This window comes from Botrytis byssoidea (genome assembly GCF_014898295.1).
Source record: "Botrytis byssoidea strain MUCL 94 chromosome Unknown BBYS_010, whole genome shotgun sequence".
Lineage (NCBI taxonomy): Eukaryota > Fungi > Ascomycota > Leotiomycetes > Helotiales > Sclerotiniaceae > Botrytis > Botrytis byssoidea.
The window spans coordinates 1,280,673-1,297,130 of NW_024065851.1; the positions used below are offsets into that span (position 1 = coordinate 1,280,673).

Genomic DNA, 16,458 nt, shown 5'->3' on the forward strand with positions numbered 1-16,458 from the left:
GGCGCATTCTCAATTCACTGTGACATTGGTAGCCGCCAGATCAGCCCATCTTAGAGTAAGCACGATGTGATATGTTCCAAATCTGGTCAACCCTCCGCGTAAGTCAATCACAATCAGATCCTTCCAACGAGAAGATCTATCAGGCACTTGAGACTTGTTTGCTGTGATATGTTTATCCAACACATGATTCTTGAAATTGATAGTGAGATGTGGTATCTTAACAGTAAATACGTGAAAAGGGGGCAGGTCACGTGTCGATAAGCATGTACGCGCCACCCTCACCAGCAGCTTATCGAGAAAATCGCGATTCCCCGCGAACGCGTCTTCCTGAACCCCTACTCGAACCGTTCTTCTGTCATACCTTCTCCAGTAAAACAACCGTCGAACCAACCTAGAAACTGGTGGCCTTGGGACCTTTTGCTTTGAACAAATGTCAAGAAAGACCGTGCAATTGAGTCGTGCAGGACAACCTGCATCTTATCAAGATCAGATCAGTCCTACGTTATTCCACCCGCGTTACCCAAATCTCTCCAATTCCTCTCCACAGCAGTCAAACTTTCCTTCGCCAAGTCCGATATTCTCAAATAATCTTGGTTCGCAGCAACATTACCCTCCTCAACCGGTACCAGAGTGTGCATCCACTATGCAAGCTTCAACTTACCCCAGTCCATACTCAAATCCCAATGGATTCCAAACGCAACATCAGTTACCACCATTTGCGCCTGAGATCGGTAGACACAATACCCAACACCCTCCTCAAGTTTCCACTCAATCTCAGCCACAACTGTCTCCTGTGGACCATTACCCACTGACCCCCGCTACGCCATCAAATGCCTCTCCATTTCTTCGAACACCCTCTAGACTAAGCTCCTCAATCTCGACCCCAGCTTCTCAGTCAACGCTACAAGCACTTCCTCAATCCCAGTGTCTAGAGTCTGCTCTCAACGATGCAGATGCCGAATCCCTCAAGCATCGCTCAGAGCTACCGGAAATTTGTATCCGCATATGCGAACGACCACTCTAAGATTTTTGCTTGGTGACAAATATGTCGAAGAGGAGAAAGGGGAGGGATGGAGCACTAAGGGACTCTTGAATAATGACAAAGCAAATGGGAAATCGATGGACCGGAGAGGAATGTCTATTAACTCGACAAAGGAACGAATTATACCAGGGAAGGGGTTGGTCATTGACTTGGTGAGTGATGATGAGGATACCTTGCAGAAGGAAACTCCTCTGGAGGAAGCATTGATAATTGAAAAGAAAAGAACTGCGGCTTTGCTGCAAGAACTAGAGGCAGCGAAAGCGGAGATAAATACTTTGACAAATAATTATCAAAATGAATGGAATCAGGTCGAGACCCTACAAAAGCAGATGAGGGAAATTCAGGAAAAGGCTATAAGCGCTCAGAATACTCTGCCAGAATTCATGCCCCGAATTTATAGTGCAGACGAAGGGTCAAAAACGGACAGAAGCTATAATGAGATACTTCGAAAGCAGTTGATTGATGGGAGGAAGGGAACGAAAAGACTAAAGGAGCTATTAAACCATCCGAGTCGGTTTCAATCAAGCAGTGGAACACCTATATCTCAGCCGAATAAAATTTCTCAGACTCCCTTCATGGGAGTCTCCGAGGAACTCAAAAAAGTTTTGAAAAATGAAGAGCTTAGATCTCAGTGGTTCAAGAAGCAACTTGCCGATCCAGAAATGATATATACGGAACTGGACACGCGCGCATCCTCAACGAATGCCGTTAAGGATACTGCCGTAGAAGCACTAGAAAAAGAAAAAAAGAAGACAAAGGATTTGTAGAAAGCGCTCGAAGTTGAGAGAAGGTTAAGGGAAGTTGCAGAGAGGACTTTGACCCATGAGAGAGTCTTGACGGGAGAAGGAGAAGAGGCTCCACTAGCTCGGAAAGTTTTGGCAGAACTAAGGGAGGAACGGAAAGTGTTGGAAGAGGTGGGTGAGGAACTTTTGAATGGGAGAACTCAAAGCCGATCGGTCGCTGATGTATCATCATCGGCGAAAAAGCGGAGGCTGAATCCAACTTTGGAGGAATTAGGATTGGAGAGAAAATCCCTCAAATTCGAGGGCGGTAAGTGTGGGCAGTGTTTCAAAGACATTAAATCCCAAGATGCCGATGGCCCATGTCGATATCATCCTGGTTAGTATTCGGTTTCACACTCTTGACTTGTTGCACAATACTGATATGATTCTACTTTAGGATCAAAAACATTGCGCTCACGAGCCCTTCCAAGACTCGTCGAACAGCATGGTGAGAGATGTTATAAAGGGAAATCCGTTGACGAAATGTTGGCTATTTACGGGGCATCCCATTGGCTTAGCGATTGGTCCTGGAGTTGCTGTGAACGGAGCGCGGGCGGAGTGGGTTGCTGTAGGGTGCCCACTCATACAGACCATTATGCACGTCGGGTTCCCCATTAATCTCCTTCTATTTTGACCTGATCATGCAGGACATACATACACTTAGTATATGTCAGATGACAGGAAATGTTTGAGATAAAAAAAAGTCTATTTGGACGCGGGACAGGAGAGGAGTGATACCCCTATGCATATGTTTTGTCGCAATATTGTAAATTTCATCCAATTAGCTACATTTCTTGTGTCGTATTTCATTTTTACTGCACTGTTTTACACTTTGACTTGTGTGTATAAACCGGTGTGGAATTCGAGAACTCAAGAAAGTTCGATGAGTACATCGGCTGGTTATTTAATGGCACATCCTGATAAAGCTTTTGGGATGCACAGTAATGGGTGCAAGACAGAGTGGTCAAACAGATGCAAATATACCAATCACATACATGCATTTTCCCATTGGAACTCAGATTTTTGATTAAAATTGTATTAGGATATAGAAAAGTGACTTGCTTTGTGTTCCGAGTATGGGATGACCACGAGTCAGGGCTGCAGACGTGCAAGCTTCCATATCCCCAACCTTCATTCTGGTGGCAGATCTCGAAGTCGTTGAAAGGTTTCCGGAGCGGACTTAATTGCGAGTGCATTTTTAGTGCTCGAATCGACTCGTGTCCTTTGTGAGTATGTGCGATCTGATCGATGGCATCTACGCTATGACTTTGTTCATTTTCATTCCTATCTTGGTGTTGAGTACGCGAGGTTGAATTGTTCATTTGCTGGGGTATAGACAATGTGGTGACCTACAATTTATGTCATCTTGTTGTATATGATGATGTGCATTATCCTCAAGAGGGATTTGAACTACTTGGCTAGCTGCGCTTTTCTCAGAAGCGTTGTTGGAATTCATGATGCAGAGCTCCTGCTTTCAAAACGTGGGTTCATGATATAGGTGTTGAGACTATCGGAGGTCGGATTAGCTTTAAACTCCTTTGAGGCGATCAATGTGGACGATGATGTTGGATTGGATGTCTGGAAGAAAGACATAACTTATAACTTAAACAGGCTTGACCAGTCACCGTACAAATTCGTTGCAGAAAATATTGTCTCGAGTGGAGATTGAAGCCGTATCGTTCACATATGAAATGGCTGATACAGATATTCACTTTGCAGTGCTGTAGAGAGAGCAACCCGAGTGAATGCCTTGAATGATTCTTGAATCATTCACTGCTCTAGCATTTGGCATGGTAAAAACTTATTCGTGATTAGAAAACCAAGGCAAATAAAACGGATTGCTATCGTCGGAAGTTTCAACATTCGAGAATCACAGAAGATCTTTCGAGATGCTGATTAAATAAGCCGCCAATAAAATATCCAGCTATCAGTCAATCAAGCAAGGAGCTTCACACCATTCTGTGTCGTTCTTTCCTATCACGGATTTCTTATTCTTACCTCTCCAGACCATCCAAAGCAATAAACAACACCAAACCAAAGATACACCCATGCGATTTTGAACTCTTAACGCTACGGCACACGATCAATCACAATGTCAGATAAAACTCACCAGCAAATCTTGCTTATCTTACAAGCAACTCCATACTACCTCGAGCTCGCACAAATCGAAAAAGACCACCAAGCCACCGTCCAACCCGTTCTCCAACAGACAAGCGAAGTACTGCGTGCATTCCGTAAGGAAACTCGAGCTGGCAACACTAATGGTGCACAAGAGTGTCAAGATACTCTCGACCAGAATGTCAAGATTATAGTCGACACCTACGAGCGGAATAAGAGGGAATGGAACAAAGTAATGGCAAGATTGGGCGAGGATATCGGTGGACTTTTGGGAAAGACTTTGGTAGAAGTGGCAAGGGGAATGGATAGGAGAGGAACGTCGGCGGCGGGAAGTGATATGAATTTGCAAAGGGTGCTCGTTCAGGTTGCGAGAAGGATTCATTCAGAGTAATGGGCTGATCCTTGCATTTTAAGGCATGGCAGGAATTTTATGGTCTATACTGACGCCCGAGAATTCGAATGACGTCGTTAGATTTGCCCCAGATTCCTAATAATCAAAGCCTTTCTTATGTTAGTATTGATATAATGCACAGAAACCAGCGTGTAACATTCGACTTTGATTTCATTACTCAACGAAGATGAACTTTCGTGATACATACGTTTTAACAATTGACTTGATGGCTCTTTTGACCTCGAGCTTCTTTATCTCATTCACCAACCCGATTATCGTCGAGTAAATCACCAGTGAGTGTGCAGGCTAGGCTGATGGGGACTCTACAAAATTTTGACTTAAGAATATCTTTTGATATATTAATTTACATATCTTAGGAATTGATGCGATTGCTCATTGGAGATGGAACAATCAAAACACGAAATTCTATGCCAAACAATTAAAGAATGAATTTGTTATAAAAATTGAAAGGGTGAGAAGTTCCCCGTCAATCCAAACACCGACCAGTGAACCCGACGCAAGTGGGGTGGATTTTTTTTTGCAATCCGTCTAAGTTTGACACCAAGGCAAAGTACTTCACAATTAGCAACCACTCAATCAACATTCAAAGCTCAATCAGTCTCTATTTGTACAGTGGCAAGTGCCAAGTCTATTCACATACAGCGAATAGATCTAGAGATATATACAAAAGAATCCAAACATATTTTCACCACTTGATACATATCCTCGTCAAATTTATGCGTCACACTCATCATCGCCAACCTCAACCGCTGAGCTAGTAGCTGCTGGTGCAGAAGTGGCTGTTACGAGAGTGCTTGGGGCAGAAGTTACAATGGCGGCCACGGAGCTTGATGGAAGTATCGCACTGGATGAGAACTCTACGGATGAGGCGACGGAGCTCGATGCGGCTACGGCACTCGATGAAAGAGCTACGGCGCTTGATGATGCGATCGCGCTGGAAACAGCAGATGTTGCAACGGCTGTGGCGCTGGCTGCACCCGTGGCTCCAGCTCCGGAAGCACCACATGTGGCAATGGCTCCTCCGGGAGGTGTGTAGGTGGATATGTCAAAGCCATAGTAAATATCTGGGATATAGATACTTGGGTCGGTAGCGTTGTAATCACCTGGGAGCTCGATGGATGGTCCGCATGAATCTCCACTAGTACCGGTGATCGAAAGTTGAGCACATCCAATGTACCATTGAGCACCTCCGACAGTCTGGGCGGAGTGAAGAGCAAGCATCTCTGAACGAAGCTGTGTGATGATTTGTTAGTTTATGGAGAAGTATAAAAGTTGAGGGTAGAGTATAACTTACCAAGTATTCACCAGATGCCATTCCAGTAGGAAGGTTGAAAGTGTAGCTCATGTTTCCAGCATTCATGAGGTTGGAGGCCCAAGTACCGTTGACCTCAACGTACTCATCAATCTTGAACCATGAACCGATACCAGTAGCCATGGACGCATCATCAACTGGGCCGAAAAGATAATGTTGAATAGGTCCTGGATGGGTAGAGGAATCCCATTGAACTGTGATAGCATCTCCCTCATTTGCGGCGGTTGTGTTCACGCCTGATGGGACAACGTTTCCATTGACGTTACAGGTGATGTTATCGGATGCTACATCGAGAACTGGGGAGTTGGAAGGTGGCATGCGGATAGAGACTTGATACCCTGGAGAAACTCCATTGACCCAAAATTGATGGAAGTTTTGATGAGCAGTGACTGCTGTGAGGAGGGAAGCGGCGATGATTGATTTGGAGAACATCTTGATAGGATTTTGTGTGTAAGTTCGTGGTGAAATGAATGTAAAAATTTAAAAATGAACGTCGTGGATCACAGATCACACTTTGAAATGAATGTATTTAGAGAAAGTTAAGAGAGTGAAATAAAGACGACAAGCTAACAAGACTAACTTGGAGAGAAAGAATAGAAGAAGGAGAACTTCCCATCATGAGAGCCAACTCAATATATAGAACTGAAAAGCACGCACCATGAATCGATTCAATGTATGATGCCAGTCCAGGGGAATCGAAATAATACCCTTGTCCGTTTCAGAGAAACAAGATCTTTAGATGAACGTTTCGTTTGCCAACCTTGATTTGGTGATCTTCCGTAAGAAGATGTGTGAGATATACGATTCACAGATTCTACTCCACATTTTTCCAACGAATAGATATAAGAAAATAGACGCGCTATTCAAATTCTGTCCATTCTCTCATTCGATAACGTGATTTGATTTTGATACTGCGACAACGATCATCCAGCCGATTGAATTATTCATACGTTGTTATGCTGTATATTCTTCAAATCAGTCGTTTACAAACCTATCTGATATCTATGAACAGTATCTTGTTGACATGTTAGCTCAAGTCGCGAGTTTATTCATCTTAATGTTGAAGGCTATGCTGTTTAGTCGCTTGATGCGAAGAGCAGAACGTTTCATACGGATAAGCATGAAGCGCCATTGTCCCAATCCTTGTAAAACGAGGGCCGGCATTAACCCAATATATATATATATATATATTAAACCTTCATTTCCTTTCTACCAAATTCATCTGAAGTCAAGCCTCATCTGGAAAAAACGTAATTTATTTGGTGCACTGGTAACTGTGGCTTCCCGATTGGCTTGATGGTAAGAGCTTGCGTCTTGAAGAAGTGGGAAGGAATTTCTCGAGAGGATAAAAATATGGGAAATTGCCTTAAAATGATAATTTTTGGATAATTTCCTTTGGCACATATGATTAATGTACTTCTCATGTTCTCTTATATCAATATCATCCAAAAAATGATGTTCTTGATGTTCTCATTGTAGTTTCTTACCGCTGAGATCCCAAAATATTCTTTCTCGAAAATGAAGGGGTAAAAAAAAGCAGTGAGCAGAGAGGCCCACCACCCCTTGAAAAACAACTTTAATTTCGTTCCTTTTTCGTCAACTGCTTTCTATGAAACGTCTTGGCGCCCCGCCACTTTTTGTCCTTGATGACGCCAAATTTGGGGTTTGGGTTTTGGATTTTGGATTTTGGATATGCTTTTCTGTGCAGTCATCGAAATGCTAAGACAAGAGTCTGGGAATATATCTCCAAAGCTTATTCGATCGAACCGGCGTGCTACCGATGCATGACTTCAGCCCTATCTAGAATACTTATAGGAGATATTTGAGCATAAGAAAATTTACTTCCACCAGGCTCTCCCTTATTTACCTCCATGATTCATCATCCAAGCATTAATAATTATTGGTTAGTTGATCCAACGTGAGAATTAGGGTTGCTCCAATAACGGAGTTGGAACTTGTACATCACTTGAATGTCTTCGTGTACCGTGTATATATATGATGACGCTTCATATCTACACCCCGTCGACAGGTCCGTGGGCATCATCCAAAATAAATGTGGACTTAAAGAATTCAACACGTTTTTGAGGCTCATATTTGGAACACTTGAAAAGGTGACTGTGGGGGATAAGATCACATTCACAAAATGAAGTCACTTTTCTGAAGCACTAGTACATGGAAAATGTTGATCCCTTAGTAATCTTGGTTCATCATATTCCCATCTCTAAATCCCACCTCAACTCAAAGGAACAAACGTTCCATTGGCACAATTGAATCCCAGGTCTGGATTCAGCGTACTTGTGGCATTGATGCAGATCACCGTTGGGTTCCTATAATCCTGTGGATAGATCTCAATATTCTCCAAGTTGAAGTTCTTACAAGAATTCTCGGTATTGCACTCGATGATAATAGTTTCTGTCTGCTGCAAATTTGGCAATCCAGCATCGTACCAGCATGGGTCTGAGACACAAGTACCATCTCCAGGCTCAAAGGTATTAATCGTTCCTCGGAAGTTTTTCCACGTGAAATCCTCCATGTTGACACTCGCATTGTTCGGGCGCCCTGAAATCTGTCCAGGTTCAAGTTGAGTTGCGTTAGATCCTTGATTGTAGTATGTTTGGGTGACAAAAATCGGGAATGAAACATTGTACACGCGGATATCTTCCCATGTGATATTTTTTGCGATTCCTTGACCTCCAATCCAACTCTTGAATCGGGCAGCATAGACGGCATCAACAACTGTTATATCACGGAAATGGATGTTTGATACATTGGCGAATGAAGCTTGGTTTTGCCCGAGAGAGCCAATGGACAAGCCATGAGATTGATATCCGATCGTTGCTTTCTCAAAAAGAACGTTGTGAGAACCAGATTGAACAGCACATGCATCGTCTCCATTGTATATGACTGAGTCAGAAATGTGAACGTTTGTAGCTGTGACACCAAATCCATCGGTATTGAATGGGAAACCGGTACCCGTAGAGAAGGAATCAATGATGCTATTTTTGACTCGGATATTACTTCCCAGAAGTTGAACATTCCATGCTATTGGCTTGCGTGATTTAAAATAATTCATACCGCCGTTTGTCGTGTTTAATTGAAAAAGATGTGGTCGATTCGCAAGACCAGTTCCATTGACGGGATTCGCGTCCCACCATGCTTGGCCATACGAGTTTATCCACCCCGTCGTAATGTCTTTCGATCCTTCATACTGAATCTTGGGACCGGCAAATGCAAACCAGTATAAAGCGGTGGTATATGTGAGCGCATTGGAGGTTGTGACAAGGTTTTGGATATAGGTGATGTTTTGGGGAAGATGAAGATTGCCTTCTTGGCGAATGATCACATTTGACAAGTTCTTTGCGGAGATTGGGCTGAAGATATTGTAATCGACACCTTTCTTGAACTCAATAATTGAGTTCGAGGAGCACTTGAAAAAAGCGGCAGCTACTGCTGGTGAGTCGTCGGCTGTTCCATTTGAGGATTTGTATTTTGAGGGTATTGTGCAGGTTTTTACTTTCTCATGACCGTTACCATTGCTATTGCCAGCTTGAGCAAGGACAACCAACGAAGATATCACGGCAGTAAATTCTAACAACTTCATGGTGGAAGTCAGTTAGATTCTAAACCCTTGAGAAATATCACTATGCACACTTTGACTGTGGCAATTGTTTGGAGGGTTCTGATTTTGAAATTCAAAGTTAAATATTAAGAGGATATGCAAAGGCTAATCAATTTCCAGAGATGAGTTTCCAGGACAACTTCTCCACACGCTGGATTAAGTTCATTTTATAAGTTTTACATGGGTATTCCGATCCAACTCTGCCTTGATTATCCGGGGTATTCAGAGTCTATCCAAGACGGACTGCGGGGTAAAAGTGTTGGCAAACGGAACTTGTTGCTCCATCACGGAATGCATTCAAAAATGTTCTTCCTGCAGATGTGAACTTTATCACGCCAGAAGAACTTTCCAAGTTGTCGGTCTCGTAAATATCTGGTCGTTGGTTCTTTTATATATGCCAAGCCAGCCTCAAATGCAGTTGTGTGCAGCTCCCCGCAGCTGACAACACAACTTTGGGGTAATATCGCAGATCATTACCCCCATTGGTGGGATTTTTCTCGGATCGGAAGGAAAAATAGAAAGGAGAGAAACGGCTGATTGTAGTCGCATGGTAGTTTGAGGCAGCAAAAGAATGGAATAGATGTGGTTACAGTGTTTCTCCATGCATGTAACCAAATGGGAAGAAACTACATACGCTTTGACGCCGGTCAATGGTCTATAGTAAGTTTATAGCATCCTATTCGTCGTTCTGGTCAAAGTAATCGCTCCTGGTTATTAATATTATGGTGTGCACTGCACACGCTGATGTACAGCCTGCGAGTCTGGGAGTATAGAGACAAAGGGGTAAACTTTATGACCCCATGCCCCTTTCAGCATCCAAAGACCTCAAAATTACATGATTCTATAACATATAAAATATATATATATTGTCATATAACCATGCAATGCGGCCAAGTATAGAAAAGACATGAGTCATGACCTTTGCGGCATACAAATTCCGCAAAAAATTGACACGATGATTTTCTTGCAGGCTCTAAAACATACAGGCTAAATGCCCTCTCGAGTCCATAGCCAACAAGCCAAAACAAAGAAGTTCAAATGCGATCTTATCGACCAAGTCAGACATTACTCCAAGTGTTCCTTGGATCACTTAGGTCCGATTCTTTCATCGAGAAATGTGTTGTCTTTATAATTGTCTTTGAATCCATCTTGTCGTCCATAGTTTTGTCGAACATCTCTATTTGGCTACCAGTCAAGCTATCGGTACTTGCAGCACCTCTGACTTGCGTCTCGCGTTGTATCAACCCATTGTTAGGACGTAACTTCAAAACGTCTAGTCCATGTTCTTCATACATGGCGTTGTTGAGAATGTCGCTTCGGCCTTCCGGCTTCCTTCTGGAACCGAAAGTTGAGGGGTAAGGATACCGAGCTGGATGAGTTGATTGTCTGGTCGCAAAATTGAAGAAGCCAGGTATTAGTAGGCGAAAAAGAGGCAGAAGATCCGGGATGCAGCCTATAACCAATGCAAGACCAGTCTCTATTTGAGATATGGTGCTGTTGACATTTAATCCCGGGTCAGGGACATCGGGGTAGAATGTACGGTAAGTAAAAACAAGACGACAAATTCCGATAGCAGTAACACTTGAAAAGAAGGATTAGCTCGCGACAAATACAAAAAGGGAACAATGATCAATACCCCAAGCCCATGCACAAAATGGTGATTGCTGCAGTCTTTTTTCGTGGATTCATTTTGAGATCCTTTAACATATAAATTGGAATGCACAGAATCAATAAGTCTGTCAAAATAGTCAAACCAGCAGTTGACAATATAAAATTGACACCATTGATACATATCCCGCCCGATATATATTTCCCATCTTTGAACCCAGATGCCACAGGCCCATAAGGTCCGATTCCCGGATCTGTGGCATTTGCTTTAATTTGAGCCGCCAGGTCCATCTTTGTCGAGTAGAAGTTATATGAGAACGGTACACATTGAAACATATCGACAAAAAATATGGCGATCATAAGGGCGAAATTGATGCATAAGAGTGCATACGCAGCATATCGAACTGTTTGTCTTATTCCCCCAAGTCGAAGAAACAGCAGAATCATGGAGGCTTTGACGAAACCGAAGATCGGATTATAGCAAAGGGAATCAAACATTGACCATTTCATCTCGGTAGGTATGTCGATATTAAATTGGGCAAGATCTGATAATTTATAGCCATATTTTGCGTACGATGTTACTAGTCAAGTTAGCATGATTGAAACCAAACTTCATCATCTAGACGTAGTTGATAAACCATTCCATAGTTCTGCAAAAAGTTTGCGAAACCCAGACATTTTAGAAATCTCCATAAGCATGCGAAAAGAACTACTCACGTCCGTATATAGCGACACTTTCCACAACCGATAGAACCTATATTTGTCTCAGCCTCAATTTCAGATGACAACCTTAATTCTCAATGATGTCTTACCCAAGCTATACCCATACATATATCACCTAAAAACATTTAGCAACCAAGCAGTGTAGGCCAAACTTCAGGAGACTCACTCCACATCATCAGTCCCTTCCATGGTGGTTTTGATACTAACCTTGAGCCTAGACGGCCAAAGCAGAATATTGAGCCAACAACTTCAAAAACAACAATAATGACCAAACATGCGGTGTTCAATTGCTTGACCATTGTAAAAGGCGAAGATGGTACCTCCTCGCAAAAGATACTCCACTAGACCGAAGGTTCACCAAGGGGGCTTCGATCTGTTTAGAAGATAAGGTTTGAAAGCGATGGATAATATCATATATTGATGTCTGGACTCTGGGAGCTAATAGAAGAAGATCTCGGTGAAAATCCACAAAAATGTTCCTTCGCGCATTCGAATTAGGACCATCCTGGATTTCTTAACAATACCACCTCGATACTACCCTAAATTTTGTGATATCGTGCAAATGCTATTTTGGTCTTCTAGATGCTAGAAAGTGAAGTTCAAGAAAGGTAATACAATCAGGGGTGAGTGCTGGGGAAGTGGGATCTGCAGGATAAGCCCTTGGCCATTTGCAAACTTCAATCCTACTCAAGAAATGCTTATCAAGTAAATACACCAATACAAATGGAGGACAACTATCCATTTCCTTGGCTTACATAATTTTGGCCATTGGGGTGATATCCAACATGCCTGATAGAGATACCTAACACTAATCATACATTGTGTCTTTGGCTCAAAAAAATCTCAGTCAGTTTATTTGCATAATCTGTGAAGCAATATCAACTGAGTATGCAAGCTAGCTATAATGATTGCACCATCGAGCGGATGAGGTGATATGACAGGCTTAAACGGGGGAGAACGACAACTGGATGGTGGTTGGATCTGTCCTTGTCGCTCTGACCAATTCCCGTGCTACCCGCTGATCCTTGCGCGGGGTCCATTGTTGAAGGGACGAGAGTGTGTGGTTTGAGATAGACTTTAGCGTAGATAGCGGAAGCTAATTACGATTACGTCTGTTAACCCCCTTGTTCGTGATACATGGCTCGATGGCCTGCATATAGATGCCAGTCGCCGTAAGCTCGTTTTGAACCTGTGATAGGTGTTATGAGTAGGTTAGGCCTAACACAAGTCGACCTCGGTCCCGATGACATTACAGGAATACGACGTTGCGGAGTACAGTCCTCGGTGCTTGGATATGTATCGAACATTTGAGTCTTGATCCTGTGGACTACAGTGACACGGTTGATATCGCACTCAGGACGGCAATAGCTTGAGTCGAGAGATTCTAGGTTAAAGCTTTCTATTGAATTTCATAAACAAACGTTTGCAGTGGAGGAGGTTGATAGGTTTGCACGGACAAAAAGCGTTGGAACTTGGCCCGCGCTAAAGGATGCGGAAGTATAGAAGATGGAGTACTCTAGTTAGTGTGTATGCTCACGTCCACTAGGCATACGAGTGTACAATGCTCTAATGACCGAAGTCGAATTGTATTTTACGAAGTAATCTTGCAGCTACATATTAATCTACAGATGGCAGGCACAGCGAATCCTTCTAATATAGCAACTAATTGATAGACCCACCGATGAAGATTTGTGTGTGTAAGCCCTGTAGGGTGCGGAAGGAACCCTGAGAGAACCCGACCAATACTACTCAATTTAATTTATCCACAATCTTAAGTTTTTGACATCGACCGGCCGGCGCCCCTGACTCCTAAGAAGGCTCAGTTGCTTATTTTTTCTGTTTAAACAACATAGTCAAAGCATGTCTAGATTTTGGTTACATCGACGGACATTGGAAGAATGGAGGAACCGTCAACGGAAGAGGCGTCGTCTTCAAAGCATTTTGTGATAATTAATCTCCTCTGCAAGATTAGAATTTGATCACACCGCATATGTATGTGATTACTTGAAATACATCTTGAATATCTTGGGTACAGCCATACCTATATCTATCTTTGGCTCTTTTTCTATTTCATCTTCCGGGTGTCCCTTTCCTTCCCTCTCCTTCATTCTCTTTTCTTTCACCTCTCACTTAACAGCACAGCCGAGAAATAAACGATCGAGACTAATTAGGCGGAGCTCCATTCTATCTTAACGATCTTTGCAGCGATGAGAAAAGTATTTCCGCAAAGAACGGACACATATCCACCTCCAGATTCTCAACGTTAAGGTGTTTATGGCTATCATACCAAATGAATATCTTTAGCCCCGCATATCCATGTTTGTTAGTCGCTCGCCGCTCTTTCCTCGCCCCTTCATTCAGATTAACACCACCGGCAAGCAAATACTGCTTCTCATCTGTGGTTGCAACCTATTTGTATATACTCTTTAATTCTCGGTCATCAATTGTCATCATCCGGCATCAAGTATAGATGTTTTCGCCGTGTCTTGCCACACCATGAGGCGGTTTATCTCCATTTGGTCTGTCTCTTTACCAAACTCCGAACGACTGACTACTCCACACATATCGTGATAGTCTACACGTTTATATTGTTTGACTTTTCTGTCGAATCTTGTCTTCACTATGAAAAGGCAAGTTGATCCCGATAATTCGTAGGTTATTTCTTTCCCTTTATCGCTATTGTTGCCTTAATTGGTATACCTTCATCATACCCATTGTTCTGTCCTATCTGGGATAATCTCAGAGTGGTCAAAGTCAAGATGAAGTCTTCACTCTTTTACAACCTTGTTTCTTTTAATGCTGGTCTAGTTGCTGCTACAAATGCTCGTAGACAAGACAATGGCACTTCTTCAACAGCACTCTTTGATTTTGAGACCATCCAGTTGAAGACTTCAGATCTCGCACAACTCAATGCTTCCATGCAAGCGCTTTTCACATTTGGGAATGCTTCTTCAGTAGATGCATCAAACATTGCTTCTTCGAGATCGGCGTGTAAAGTCTTTCCTGGAGATGCGGATTGGCCTGCGGATGATGTTTGGGATATCTTCAATGACCTACTTGGTGGTGCACCGATTAAAACTATACCCATCGCATCAAGCTGTTATAATGATTGGAACTATGTGAGTCTACTTTTATACTTGAAGTCTTCGAACGCGGTGGAATGACCAACGCGATTCCCCAAACGAATAGAGTTTCCACTGTCCAAATTTACCTTGAACATTACTTACTTAATCAAATCGACCCTCCAAAAGATACGATACTAACAGATTGCATAGAACGCAGATAAATGCGCCTTTTTCACAGACAATTGGTCTAACTTTACCATGCATGAAGAGGATCCTACTTCCATGATGTCCCCAATCTATCAAGGTCTAACCTGCATGCCCACCACCGACCCAACAGCAACCTGCACACTTGGCGCTTACCCTGCTTACGTAGTCAATGCCACAAATGTCGCACAAATACAACTTGCCGTCAATTTTGCAAGAAATACTGGCATCAGGTTTGTGGTCAAGAATACGGGACATGAGTTCTCTGGTAAATTCGGTGGAGCAGGTTGTTTAAGTGTTTGGACTCATTGGTTACAAGATATCAGATATGAGGGTGCTAAATTCACTGATGCGAGTTTCCCTTACACAGGATCCGCTTTCACATCTGGAAGTGGTGTTGTCGGTGCAGATATTATGAAAGCAGCTAGCGAGCAGGGGATGGTTGTTGTTGGCAGCGAAGCAAGCATGGTCCTATGACTTCAGTGTACGGTCTTGCTGCAGATCAGGTCATCTCTGCTCGTCTTATCACAGCCGATGGACGATTTGTTACTGCATCCTCAACGGAAAACACCGATCTTTTCTCGGCTTTACGTGGAGGTGGTCCCGCATCATGGGGTGTGGCGACATCTCTCACGATCAAAGCTTACCCAACGACTCCTGTCACAGTTGTAACTTTCACATTCGCCTCTGGTGGCAATATTACTGATGATGCTTTCTGGCTCGGTGTCCGTGCTTATTTGGAGAGCTTTATCACTTTTGACAATGTCGGGATCTACAGCTACTTTTTCGTTTTTCCCACTGCAGCTCTCGGAGTGGATTATTTCATTATGTCTCCATTCTGGGCACCAAATCATACTCAAGCCGAAACTGAAGCCTTGTTGGCACCTTGGTTCTGAAAACTCACTGCACTCGGCATAGACTTTACACCAGTATACAATACCTATGATACGCTATATGAAGGATGGGATGCATCTTTCGCTCAAGAAACTGTTGGATCCGATGATGCTATTGTTGGCTTCCGGCTCTTTCTACAAGAATATCTTGAGGACGAAGCAACATTCAACGCAACATTCGATGCTTGGTCAGGCTCATCGAGAAACAATGCTTCATTGCTTGTAGGTTTCAATATCAACGCACCAAATGTCGCAGGGGTTGATAATGCAGTTTTGCCCGCGTGGAGGAAGACTACTCTTCACACTATGCAAGGTACATCGTGGACGGATCCTACCAATTCCACCACTATGGTTTCCGCTCGGGCTAAGCTTAGCGAACTTCAACTTGCGTGGAAAGCTGTTACCCCGGGCACGGGAGCATATCTTGGAGAGTGCGATATTGAGGAGGTAGATTGGCAACATAATTTCTACGGTGTGAATTACGATAGGTTGTTGCGCATTAAAGATGCGACTGATCCATGGTCATTATTCTGGACCAAGACCGGAGTGGGAAGTGAAGTCGCCAGTGTGGTTAGCAACGATGCTATTCCAGATGAGAATGGAAGATTGTGTTTTGATGGTCTTCATTCGACCTTTTAATTAAATGTTCCGATGCCTCAAGGCTAGTAGCTTCCACCTCA

General features: G+C 43.1%; 6 protein-coding genes across 6 annotated transcripts; 3 read left to right on the top strand and 3 right to left on the bottom strand.

Moving 5' to 3' along the window:
• Positions 1 to 430: 430 nt before the first annotated feature.
• EAE97_005994 (uncharacterized protein) lies at positions 431 to 2,442 on the top strand (the record flags this gene model as incomplete). Its single annotated transcript, XM_038876507.1, has 4 exons — positions 431 to 933; positions 981 to 1,764; positions 1,810 to 2,161; positions 2,222 to 2,442. 4 exons carry the CDS (start codon positions 431 to 433, stop codon positions 2,440 to 2,442), a joined length of 1,860 nt encoding a protein of 619 aa, XP_038732983.1.
• A 1,474-nt stretch (positions 2,443 to 3,916) lies between these two features.
• Positions 3,917 to 4,333, top strand: EAE97_005995 (uncharacterized protein; the record flags this gene model as incomplete). The annotated part of the gene is made up of 1 exon (XM_038876508.1): positions 3,917 to 4,333. The coding sequence occupies one exon, from the start codon at positions 3,917 to 3,919 to the stop codon at positions 4,331 to 4,333; it is 417 nt and encodes a 138-aa protein (XP_038732984.1).
• Positions 4,334 to 5,068: 735 nt separating this feature from the next.
• On the bottom strand, positions 5,069 to 6,098 carry EAE97_005996 (uncharacterized protein; the record flags this gene model as incomplete). The annotated part of the gene is made up of 2 exons (XM_038876509.1): positions 5,069 to 5,587; positions 5,649 to 6,098. The coding sequence occupies 2 exons, from the start codon at positions 6,096 to 6,098 to the stop codon at positions 5,069 to 5,071; spliced, it is 969 nt and encodes a 322-aa protein (XP_038732985.1).
• Positions 6,099 to 7,899: 1,801 nt separating this feature from the next.
• On the bottom strand, positions 7,900 to 9,267 carry EAE97_005997 (uncharacterized protein; the record flags this gene model as incomplete). The annotated part of the gene is made up of 1 exon (XM_038876510.1): positions 7,900 to 9,267. One exon carries the CDS (start codon positions 9,265 to 9,267, stop codon positions 7,900 to 7,902), a length of 1,368 nt encoding a protein of 455 aa, XP_038732986.1.
• Positions 9,268 to 10,343: 1,076 nt separating this feature from the next.
• On the bottom strand, positions 10,344 to 11,915 carry EAE97_005998 (uncharacterized protein; the record flags this gene model as incomplete). Its single annotated transcript, XM_038876511.1, has 5 exons — positions 10,344 to 10,866; positions 10,922 to 11,474; positions 11,611 to 11,647; positions 11,706 to 11,731; positions 11,783 to 11,915. 5 exons carry the CDS (start codon positions 11,913 to 11,915, stop codon positions 10,344 to 10,346), a joined length of 1,272 nt encoding a protein of 423 aa, XP_038732987.1.
• Positions 11,916 to 14,375: 2,460 nt separating this feature from the next.
• Positions 14,376 to 16,417, top strand: EAE97_005999 (uncharacterized protein; the record flags this gene model as incomplete). The annotated part of the gene is given in 4 exon segments (XM_038876512.1): positions 14,376 to 14,735; positions 14,892 to 15,326; positions 15,341 to 15,614; positions 15,804 to 16,417. The coding sequence occupies 4 exon segments, from the start codon at positions 14,376 to 14,378 to the stop codon at positions 16,415 to 16,417; spliced, it is 1,683 nt and encodes a 560-aa protein (XP_038732988.1).
• Between the last annotated feature and the right edge of the window lie 41 nt (positions 16,418 to 16,458).